Raw genomic sequence first — 11991 nt, 5'->3', positions numbered from 1 at the left:
CAGTCGTGACAGGGGCCACCTAAGCTCAGGAAGCTTGCATCTGCTCAAATAGACACTCCCCCGGGGGGGGGGGGGGGGGGCGGGGGAGGGGAGGTAGTGGGGACACAGGCTCCAGACAGCGCCTCTAGTTTCCTGGAGGTCCAGGGCATGCTGGTGAGCAACTGGCAGGGTGAGGAATGTGGCCCACCCCCACAGCCAGCCCCAACGCACCACCGGTAGACTTCCCACAAGGCCAGATTCTGGACTCGCTCTATCTTCTGAACGAAGCAGGAAGGCAGTGTACGGTTGAAGAGGTTCCAGATTTTCTGATACTCTTCTGAAGAAGAGTCTAGGGTGATTTTCTACAAAAGGATAATGTCTTTAAAATGTTATCCTCCAAGTACAGAATACAAATGCAGCCTTTCCTCTTCCTACGACAACTGGAAACTGCCAGGACACAGAAGCAAGAAAGCGGCAGAGTAGCGGCCACACTCCCCTTCCCAGATGAGGTCTCTCCGGGCTTGGCATACTCGCAGATTAGAGGCACTTCCCACTTGCTTACTGGAAGCCAGCCCAAAGGACAGGCATGTGCTACCACACAGCCCTCTGGATGTCCCTGGGTGACCCTGCTATGCTTTTGGATTTTTAATAATGTATACAAGAGCGGGCAGCACAGCTGTGTGAGCTGGTGTGACTCCCCAGAGCTTCGCCCATGGGCCATGATGCTGGCCAGGCCTGTGCTCGGCAGAAGCCCGGCAGACCCTCCAGGACAGTGGTGGCCAGGGCAGGCAGGACGTCGGTCTGTGCCCGGCGGCACTCCACTGGCTCCCACCAGATAGCAGCCCTGCCTGCACCACTCACTCATCTGCTCTCCTGTCTGCTCAGGTCTGCGCCTTCCTCTGCTCCATGTCCCTCAGACACCCACATCGCATTCTCTGGTTTTTTCTTTTTTTTTCTGTATTTAGGACAGGGTCTACAAGGTGTACAGGGTCTCACTACATAGATCAGACTCATAGTGATTCTCCCGTTTTCAGCCTACCAAGTGCTGGGGTTACAGGCACACGCCATCACACCGTTTTCTTTTTCTTGTTTAGTAAAACTGATTTTCATCAGCTAAGGCTGGCTCCTAAACTCGTGCCTCCCCTTCCCAGCATGTTTCACAGCTTGTCCTCCTCCTTCCACACTATATCCTTTCCTCAAGCCACAGCCATCTCCTGGAGTGGGTAGTCACTGGGCCTTCAATTCTGTCCCGTAAACCACAGCCACTCAGCACCAGCCATGCGCCACTCATCCTGACAGACTCGCAGAGTCCCTTACCTTAAAGCCTGGGTCTGGCAGGGCAGAGGGATCCCAGTAGTCTGGGATGCTCTTTGGGCCTTGAAACTTGACACTGCTACAAAATATAAGCAGAACCACTGAGACACTTTATCCTGGATGTAAGCAAATCCACCACACTCAGCTCCCACTAGGCAACATCACCAGGCGTGTCAGCATACAGCAGGTTAAAAGATACAGGAAAGCGAGGGAGCACAAAAACAGCATCTGCCACACACACACACACACACAAAATGCTTTGTTTTGTGTTGGGGGGAGGGGCTGACATGGGATCTCCTTCTGTAGTTCAGCCTGGCCTTGAACCCACTTATGTGGCCCAGGCTGGCCTCCAATTCACAGGTATCCTCCTGCATCTGCCCCCAGAGTGCTAGGATTACAGGTATGTGCCACCAAGGCTGCCCAGAGACAACAATTATCTTTATCTCATGGCCAAACACACAGCCATCAGTCCTGGGGAGGCTTTCCCACCGTGTCCCAAATAAACTGGAAGGGACAGAGCCCATGAGGGAAGCAGCAGGCACATGACACAGGCTTGGCTCAAAGAGCCCCAAAGACTTTTTCTTAAGTCAGGTAACTGACTTATAAAATTGAGGGGATTTGAAACAGTCTCATTGCTATTTATTTCTCAATAAAATTATGGGAAAAAAATAAAATAAAATAAAAATTGAGGGGGCTACTGGGGGTCAAACTCAGAGACACTGTACCACTGGGCAACACCCCAGCCAGCCCTTCTTTTACTTTTTAAGTCAGGCTCTTGCTAATTGGCCCAGGCAAGGCTCAACTTGCAACCCTCCTACCTCAGCCTTCCAAGTAGCTGGAATTTTTTAAAGTGTACACCCTGCATCCAGCTTATAAAAACATTTGTAATTTTTTTAAAAAAATGTATTTAGGCAGGGTCTACAGGATCTCACTACACAGATCGGTCTCGTAGTGAGCCTCCTATTTTCAGCCTCCAAACACTGGGATTATAGGCACGTGCCTCCATGCCAAACCTCAGCCTCAGTCACCATCTCAGCACACCCCAGGGATGCGGCTGGCAGGCCAGGGATTGAAGCTTGGTCCCTTCACCTGTCTAAGCAGGCACTTTAATCTGCTGAACTAGCTGGTTGGCCCTAAAAACATTTTCTAAAAAACATAAAATGGACACCAAAATTCATCTGGCAGTAGAGATCTGACTTGAGCTAAGATCTGTAGACCTATCACCCCTCTTACAGTGAGGACAAGTACTCCTAACTGCCGAAATATTGTGCTAAAATACAGGATGTCACATAACACAGGCCACGTCACAAGCCTTCTACGAATAATAAAAGCAGTTCTAGAGCACAGGCCCCACGGGCTTCAGACACAGCACCCTGAAACTGTTCCCAAACACCCCACTTACGTTCAGGGTGCTCTGTGTTCCCACTAGGTGCGAGGGCCCGCCTATGCCGGCAGAGCTGCATGGCCTCCCCCTCGGCAGCCCTCAGCTAACCTCCCGGGGCAAGGCGCTGTGCAGCCACCCAAACATGGTCCTACAAAAAGCAGCAGCCAGAAACAGAACCACCACTACCCAGGGTGGCATGATCACTGCACTGTAAATAACGGTTTTTTCCTACGCTTAAAGAAATGAAAACCAAATTTTAAAAGCATACACGAGGAAACCATAAAAAAGACTTCAATCTTAGCCAGGTGTGGTGGGGCAATGCCTGTAATCCCAGCATTTGGGAGGCTGAGGCAGGAGGATCATTACAATTTCAAGACCAACCTGAGTCACAAAGTGAGCTCAAGGCCAGCCTGAACTGCACAGTGAGATCCTGTCTCAAAAAGGTCAGGGAAAGAGCTCAGCGGCCTAAGTGCCTGCCTGGCAGGTGCAAGGTTCTGAGTTTGATACCCAGTACCACATGCTGTGCAGGCCCCAAAATCCCAGGGGTGTACTGGAGAGGCTGAGACAGGAGGATCACTATAGATCAGAACTGTGTAGTGAGACCCTGTATCAAAACAAAAACAAAAAACTGTAAAATCTAAACAGAACTTTCAGAAGTGAAAATTTGAATCCTTAATGACAACTCCCAAACTATTAGAGGGAAAATGTGAGTTTTAAAAATCCAAAGGATAAAAAAAAGCAAAAGAGAATCACAAATATTTTTATGTAAGGTAAAAATTAAAGAACTAACCAGACACCTAATATGTACAGATGCTGTTTCAAACTGTACTTCAGATGCTGTTTCAAACATGCATTTTGAGATCACATTCTATTGGGTAACTGCAGATGCATTTCTGAGAGACCCACCTCTGCGCTCCTGTCACCACTTTGTCACTGGAGTCAACAAGTGGCTGCCATCACACAGCTGTGGACAGTAATGGGCAGAGCTGTGTGAGCAGCAAATGGCTCAGCCCAGCCATGTATAAGGGGATGTCACAGAGCCCTCAGTCTGCGTGGACCAAACCCACCTTTTATTTCTGACATCTGCTATCTATGTGGGCTCCCCTAAAACTAAATTAGAACGATGGCAAGAGATCTGGTCTCAAAAAAAAAAAAAAAAGAATTTTCCGAACTTGGGTCTTGAGCAGACTCTAGATAGAGGAAAAATAAAAAATAACTTCTAGCTACCAAATAGCTAGAAGGTTATAATCAACCGAATAGTTATAATCAACCTAAACTCTAAATCTAGAAGCAATAGAGATTGATTCAATCAAACAAGGAAAACAAAAATAAGTATCTCTATAAAATGCTTCATAAGCAAAGGCAAATAACAAACCAAGATAAAGTATTTGCAATTCATATAACCTAGAGCTAACATCTCCCTAACACACAAAAAGTTCCAAATACTTAACAAAAAATGATAGAAAAATGGACAAAAAGGTAAACAGACTATGGGATGAAAACAGGAGAAAAATAACCTTCATACGTTGGGGGAAAATATCCTGGCTTACAGGGAGAAGCAAGCTGAAGTACTCTGACGTACCACTTCACAGCTAGAGAATGACAACATCTAGGAGCCCACGACCCCATAAGTGGGCCGAGAAAAACACATCTTGGGTCGCCCAGCTGGGGCCGCAATCGGGCTCACAGAAAAGAACTTCATTTACCATCCAGGACTCCAAAAATGGGAACAGTGTGAACACCAGACGGTCCCGTGTGACATTATACTTTGAAAACACAGATACCTATGAAAAGAAAAACTACACTCCACACTTGGGATTGAGAACCACCAAAGCAGAGGCAGACTCAGGAAGAAACACTTCAGAGAGCTAGAACAGCGCATGAAGGATCTTTGTTCAGGTTTTTTCAAAAAGTACAGAGCAGCACATATACCACATTACCTTTTGTGCATGGAAGAAACTAGACATGCATCTGCTCATTTTGGCTGGAACATGGGAAAGCAGAGACTAATGAAAAGGCTCAGCACAGTGGGGAAGATGGGGCGCTGACACAGATGTGGACTACTGAGTGTTCTTCATTGTACATTCTTACCCATGTAAATGTTGTACATGTAGCCAAAAATAAACTGTAATTAAAAAGAAAAGGGCAGGCACACTCCCCAGAAAGGTACTTTGTTGGATCCCAGTCCCAAGACGGTCTCCCATGAAACCAAGATGAGCCTGACTTCTCAGGCTAACAAGTGACAGACCTTGACAGCTGCAGTCCCAGCTTCCACTGGGGCAAAGTCAACCTGCTGGGGCCCTGGCATCCCTCTCCACCACCCAGGCCACCTGCTCCCAGCAAGGGGCTGAGAGGCCGAGTTGGTTGAAGAGTTGACCCCTAACCCCATGGTGTACTCTGACTCATCAAGCTGTCCAAGCCTAAAGCAACATTCTTGCTTTAAGGGGTCAGAGCTCTGGATACTCCCCTGTGTATATCAGGCCAGGGCAGCAGCTGCCAGTAACCCACCCAGGCTGAAGCTGGCCCAGCGGCAGCTCTAATGTTGGGTTTGGCATTTTGGTATCTCACGACATTCAAGTCTGAAACATAGGCTTCATCTGCATGTTTCCATCATTATTTCAATAATTAAGAAATGTCAGGTCGGTAACCCAATCATACCAAAAAGTCACCGATGGGCTCGCTTAGGTCTGACCAGAGTCACACAGCAGCCTGCTCCTATGAGCAGGAATTGCTCCTCCCTCTGGCTCAAATGCTCCCCTAGCCAGAATGCTTCATGACAGCACAGTCCAAGAGCACCTGGTGACACAGGGCTGAACACATCCTCCACGCTGTCACTGCCACAGGGCACACTGCTAACACTCCAAGCAAGCCCGCCACACCACCTACCAGGTCTGCTTCATCTGCACGTCCTGTGGAGACACATATTTGGGTCTCCGGCAAACTTTTCTGACGGTGCCATAAATGAGGTTTTTCTGAACGAAAGCTGAAAAAAATTAGGCCAATGAAGAAAGAGATATCTAGACACACATGCACACAGCAATGTTTTATAAACACAAATTAAATGGGCTGGAAAGTTAACCCAAATGTGTAAAGCCCATAATCAGTCTTAAAAATAAGGCAGCTTTACACATTTCAAATATTCATGAAGAAAACAGGTATCCTTAGGAGGCTTGGTTTAATGAATAGAGGAATGATTAGCAATTGACATATCAATTATGCATGAGTGCTTTTAAATTGTTCCTTCTAATCCTGTTTAAGCTATTATTTTGCTTAGCAATTTTTCCCAGCTTGGAAGTAAAAAAAAACACAGCCCAGGCTGAGAACAAATTACCACGTGTGGAATTAGTGGGGTTTGGGGTTGGTAAAATAGTTTTACACTTTTTTAGTTAAACTGACTCAGTAACAGCATTTATTATCCTTTAAACCTGTATTATCTTTCACAAACACAACTCTGGCTACCTCACCCCAAAGAACCTCACATTCACCCTGAGGAGGTGCTGCCTCTTGAGTCAACAAGTGACAGTGCCTAGCAACTAGGCCACACAGTCTTACCCACCTTGGAAACCATGACAGTCCTAATCTCCTAAGAGTAAAAATTATTTTCATTTTAAGAACACTTTAATGGTAAAAATTGTAAAAGCGTAGAATTTACCTCATGACCTAGAGCAGGTGTATAATAACCCCAGCGTGCGTCTCGCGCTGTAGTCACCCACATCCCTGTGTGCAGACTCCACAGCCTGTCTGTTCCCCATCACCAGCCTTCCACTCAGGCTGCTCATCGACACCCTTAGGTGGGTTTTACTGACTTACTACCTAATCACTCTGGTGGACAACTGGAGGCCAGCTTATAACACCCAGCGGAACCACCTCAGTGTGGCCCTGGGTGTGGAAGGCCCACCTAAGGACTGTTGCCAATAACATAAAAGAAGAACTGGAGAGGAAGAAGTGGGGCTCTTGGTTCTCCTGGGGGAGCCTGTCGTGCTGGCTTTCCTGATATGAACTCAGCTGTTCTCACTGGAGGGGCTTGGGATCTTGTCTCTAAGAATGGCTGTGGTTCACTTTGGGAAGCTCTGTTCCTTAGAGTGTGGCTTCCTGGCTCCAGTGCAGACCCGCTGGCAGACTTTCTAGCTTCCACCACTGACCCTCGGGCCTTCCCAGCACAAAACCATAAGACAAACCTGCATGAGACACTTTCATGGGCTCTAGGTCTTCAGCTAGACTCATGCAGAAAATAACCAAGGGAGCCAGGCCTCAGTGGGGTTCATAGGGTCTTTAGTGTATGGACAGATTTTCTGCACTCTTTCATATTTGACTCTTTTGGTGATTATTATAAAATAATCCTACATTCATAAGCACCTACCTAGCAAGCACAAAGTCCTGAGTTCAATCCCCAGTATGAAAATAAATAATCCTATAAAGTATGTGTCCTGTATTACACTGTTTCCCTTGCAAACCCTGACTACAACTGTCACCTGGAATCAATCTTCTTTCCAGAAAGGGTCTCACTACACAGTTCAGGCTGACTTTCGACTTGTTACATACCCAGGCTGGCCTCCACCTCACAACAATCCTCCTGCCTCAGCCTCCCAAGTGCTCATGCACCACCACACTCACCTTACCTGGGACGAATCTTAATGGGCTTCCCCTATAGCCTGTAGAAATTAAAAGTCACTCAAGCTATGTGAACTGGCCAATGTGCATTCTACCCTTCTCAGGCAGTGAGGCCTCCACTCTAGTTGGCCCCTGCAGAAGTCACACTAGACAATGTCTCAAACCAGACTGGGGGGACTCTGCCTGTGTGAGCTAGCAAACAGGGTATCAGCATGAGCGGGGGGTGGGGGGGGGGACGACTCCTGCTTTCTGTGAATCTTCTATGACAAGAATCTTGGAGGCCTAGGGCCGGCTCAGCTAATTAAAGCACCTGCAAGCAGGTGCAGGGGCTGGGATTCAATCCCTGAGCCTGCCGTGCCAGCTCTGCCCCTGGGGTGTGCTGAGACGAAAATTGAGACTAGGCATGTTGTAATCCCAGCTCTTGGGAGGCTGTAAACAGGAGGATCACTATGAGTCCAATCTAGTAGTGAGACCCTGAACACCCTGTAGACCCTTCCCTAAAATACAAAAAAAAAAAAAAAAGAAAGAAAGAAAGAAAAGAATCTGAGGACTAAACTAAGTGTCCCAAACCTACGGACAAGGAACTTGACTTCTCTGTTTTTGTTTTTCTTTCTTTTTGCAGGGGTGGTACTAGGGATCGAACTCAGGACCTTGTGTTTGTTGGGTAGGTGCTTAGGCTGCTGAGTTATCTCCCTGCACGTGGCTCTTAATAAACATGTGTCAGAAGCCTCTATGGTAGTTTGGTCTGAGAGCTGCTTTTGTTATGCATAGCAGTGAGATTATGAGGGCAAAACCAACCACCTCAGACTGATTTTGTGGACACAGTGATCCCTTTCTTATCATGGAGGTTATGTTCCAGACACCCCTGTGATAAAAGTAGCAACCTTATTTTAGTATTTAGATAGATTTCAAGGCTTTACAAACCCTTCCCACACTCTTATAAACCTTTCCCACTTTTAGAAACACTTCTACTATTCTTAACCATTTTCTAAACTTGCAAACCTACGTAATTTTAAAAATATAAGTATATTGTACAGTACTGCAAAAATCCCACAGTATAGCAAAAAAACTTGCGATAAATAATTTAGATTAATATTTTTGGCTGCAGCTGGGGTTCAACACCCTGTGTGCTGTGCCGACCTGCCCCCAGGGGCACACTGAGACAGTGATTGAGACTGGGCATGGTGGCACGTGCCTGTAATCCCAACACTTGGGAGGGAGAATCACTATGAGTCTGATCTATATAGTGAGACCCTGTAGGCCCTGTACTAAAACTACATTATATATACATATATATACATATATATACATATATATACATATATATACATATATATATATATATATATATATATATATATATATATATATATATATTAAACCTGTTAAACAGTGAGTCTGTGAAAGTCAAACCACAAAATAGCAAGGGACTACTGTACCAGCATCCACCAAAATGAAAGTGAAGACAGATGCCTTCTCAGATGGGCTGGGTGTGGCTGCAGTGAACACCTAATTAACTGTGTGTGCTCATCTCTTCCCTGTGCTAGTCTGTTCCATCCCCAGGGGTGTCTGTTAACCATGTCACACATACTGGGGTTCTCCAGCAGAACCACGCACTCTGAGCACAAGGGGCTCCTGGGTGTGCTGCAAGGAGCAGGGAGCCTCCCCTGTGCAAACACAGGCACTACCAACCAAACCAACAGGCCAGAGCAGCAAGCAGGCACAGCAGCTTTAGGATGGCCCGCCAAAGACACTGCCACCCTCCACACAGAATAAGCTTCCAGAAACTGCAAGAGCAGCCAGGATGCTGCGCTGTGAGGAAGGCCCTCCCACTGGATCATCCAATGCTGGGCCCTTGAGGCCCCAAGCCTGAAAGGGAAACTGAACTGAACAAGGCTGGTGCCGCACACCCATGGAAATGGCTTAAGAGAGCCCATGGCAGAACTAAAACAGAAAAAACCTCCTGGCTCTGCTGCTGAAGAACTGGCCAGTAGATATCTGACCTCCTATCAGTAAAGACAACTGGGACAAGTGATTTGAGCTCCCAGTCAGGGCACCACCAAGGCCAATGACACCTACAGAAAAGATGGTGACAATACTGCCACACCCATATTGCCATGCCAGAGACTGAGAAGTCAACCCTCAGACCAAAAGGACTCTCCTGGCCCTTGGGACACCACCCGCACTGACCCTCCATCCACAGGTTCTGGCCCCTGCCCCTTCCCATTTCCTCCATGCAGTCCTCGGCCCTGCAGGGGCAGCATCCTCTGCTGAGAGGCCTGTCTGCACTCCTGGGAGGACACGCCCTCCTGTCTTTCCGGTGCCATCCCTGGCCTTGGGTTAATATGGCTGGATCTGCAAGGTGGGCTGGAGTACCTTTGAAGTCTAATATGTAGTTGTGTTTTCCGGCCTGGAACTTCAGGATGGCCGCCTGGTCGTCAGCTCCTGGGGTGCAGAAAGCCAGGTAGGCCTTCTCCACATCGCTGCTGCTGACAGTGGTCACGGGGTGCCCTGTGCCCTGCAAGGGGAAAGCCAGAGACTTTGTGACGATGAGGAGCCCCTGGTGGTATTCATGTCATACTCCAGGCATGACCACTTGGTCAGATATGTCCTGGGGAAACAGAAAGGCACGAGAGAGCAGGGGCAGCAGGAGAAGGCACTACAGCAACAAGCGGCATGACTCTCCCTAAAGCTGGTTTGTAAATGAGAGGCAATGAGCATGGGTCCTACCCAAGCAGGGCGACGGCATGGGAACAATGGAAAGAGGCCCTGAAGGTCCTCAGAATGAGGGCACAGCCTGCAAAGGAGGCCAGACACCAATAGCGAGATCCCCGCAGCCGCTTTCCTCATTGGCTGAGGGAGTTAGAGCCACTTCTTCTCCACTGCTCCTGCACCCACTGGCCTTTCACCAGTCTTCTGTCCTCCTCTGTGCAGTTTCCTTTCCCGGGCCCCAGGAGAGCCCTTCTGTTCTAAGTTACCCCACTCCTCACCCTCCTGTATAACCCTGGTTCACTGCTAGGACCTGGATGTGGGGTATCCAACAAGGATCCATGCTGTGCGTTGGCTGGTCCCGGTGGACACAGCAGTGGTGGTGCAGGCTGACAGAAAGAAATACCTTGAAGCAAAACTGACCCAGTATTTAAGGGAAAAGAAATCTCCATATACAAAAGAAAATAAAGAAGTTGGTTTCTTGAAACTGTCCTACTAAACTGTCTCATTGCTATTTCTCAATAAAATTATTAAAGAAAAGAAGTTGGTTTGCCATCAAAAGACCTTACTAAGAGGCATCCTAATAGGGTAGGAGGTTGTGGAAATGAAATAGAAAAGAGAAGAAATATACCCTAAAGCACCTGAGTGTGGAAACAGGAAAGGATTCCACCTTGGGAGGGTTGCACCCTTGTGGGGCAGGAGGGCCTGGCCTTCAGGAATGCTTAGAGCTGGCCTGGGGGTGAGGAAAGAGCAAGCCCAGAGCAAGCTGGCTCAACCGTGGCATTGGAAATCAGCCCACCCATGCACTTGGCCCCTTCTGCAAATGACTGTCACTTCAAGTGGACCCATCCAAGACAGCCCTGAGCAGAGGCCAAAAGAGGGGGCTATCCGATCACGGCAACCTGTGACCTAAATAAGCCTCTTTTCTTTACTAGGTGCCCTACCTCAGTTACTTTGTTACATCTACATAAAATAGACTGCACCACTCCTAAACTGGCTGACTCCATCCTTGGCTAGTTATCTCACGTATATACAGGAATAATTATCACACTCAGACACACGTAACATTATACATCAGGAATGTGCTGCCCTCGCATTTGGGAAAACCATGAAAATAAGGCACACAGAGCACTCAGCACAGTGCCTGGAAACATCACACTTGGTAACTGGCAGCTATTGTCATGACCCATTTGACACACACCGGCGACTACAGATGAAAAGGAGCAGACTGGTAACTCCCTCTGGCCCTGCACATCTTCCAATTCTGCCATTGCGCACGTCCTACTCCTCTTACATCACAAGTCCCAGGCTTTGTGGAAACAAGCCTAAGTGAAACAGGGACTAGGGCAGAAAGAGTATACAATTTTTGAAGTGCTCTACTTTATGGTCTTGATGGGTGCCGTATGTTTCCCTTTCTTACTCTTCAAAACTCAATCATTAGACTTGAGTAGGGGAAGGAGAGGAGGGTGCATAAAAATCCCTTCCAGAAAAGGGCGGGGGTACTCCATTTTGGTCTGAGGAAATGATGTCACACACACACACATCACGCCCTGGTCTATAAGGTCTCTCAAGACAGGTTGCCATGGGGAGGGAGAAGACGCAGGTGGCCAAACAGAAAGCGAAAAGCAAAGGTTTTTACCCCCAAGCAGGTCTGGAAGGAAAATCTAAGAGCTAAGCTGAGGAAGGCCCAAGTGCAACATTCAGGGACACAAGCAGATGCACCAGGAATGGTGAGTGCCCACGCATCCTGAGGGAAGACCAGCAGTGGTCTGATTCAGATATAAAATTCTGGAGTATGTCCTGAACTTGGACAAGAACCTAGCTTTTTTGAGAATCAAGAGAAAAACTTCCCTGCCTTCCTACAGCTTACATCCAAGTACGGTCAGAAGAAAAGGCCATTCCAAGTATAGTTAAGAACAGAAAGGGGAGGAAAATGAAATACCTTGGAATTAATCTAAATAAAGAAGTCAAAGATCTTTTCAAGGAAAATTACA

The 11991-nt window shown here is 47.5% G+C and overlaps 1 protein-coding gene across 1 annotated transcript in view; it reads right to left on the bottom strand.

The window, feature by feature from the left end:
* Parp12 (poly(ADP-ribose) polymerase family member 12) overlaps nucleotides 1–11991 on the bottom strand; it is a gene marked incomplete at its 5' end in the record, with an annotated part of 35327 nt that overhangs the window by 2820 nt on the left and 20516 nt on the right. Inside the window, 4 exons of the mRNA XM_004629137.2 lie at nucleotides 211–341; nucleotides 1297–1372; nucleotides 5564–5660; nucleotides 9665–9806. Coding sequence (XP_004629194.1) covers nucleotides 211–341; nucleotides 1297–1372; nucleotides 5564–5660; nucleotides 9665–9806 — 446 coding nt within the window. The remainder of the gene's footprint in view (nucleotides 1–210; nucleotides 342–1296; nucleotides 1373–5563; nucleotides 5661–9664; nucleotides 9807–11991) is intronic.

The sequence above is a fragment of the Octodon degus genome, unplaced genomic scaffold (assembly GCF_000260255.1).
Source record: "Octodon degus isolate 3935 unplaced genomic scaffold, OctDeg1.0 scaffold00027, whole genome shotgun sequence".
Taxonomy (NCBI): domain Eukaryota; kingdom Metazoa; phylum Chordata; class Mammalia; order Rodentia; family Octodontidae; genus Octodon; species Octodon degus.
The sequence above is the reverse complement of the archived record's forward strand: the minus strand, read 5'-3'. Positions and strand labels throughout refer to the sequence as shown.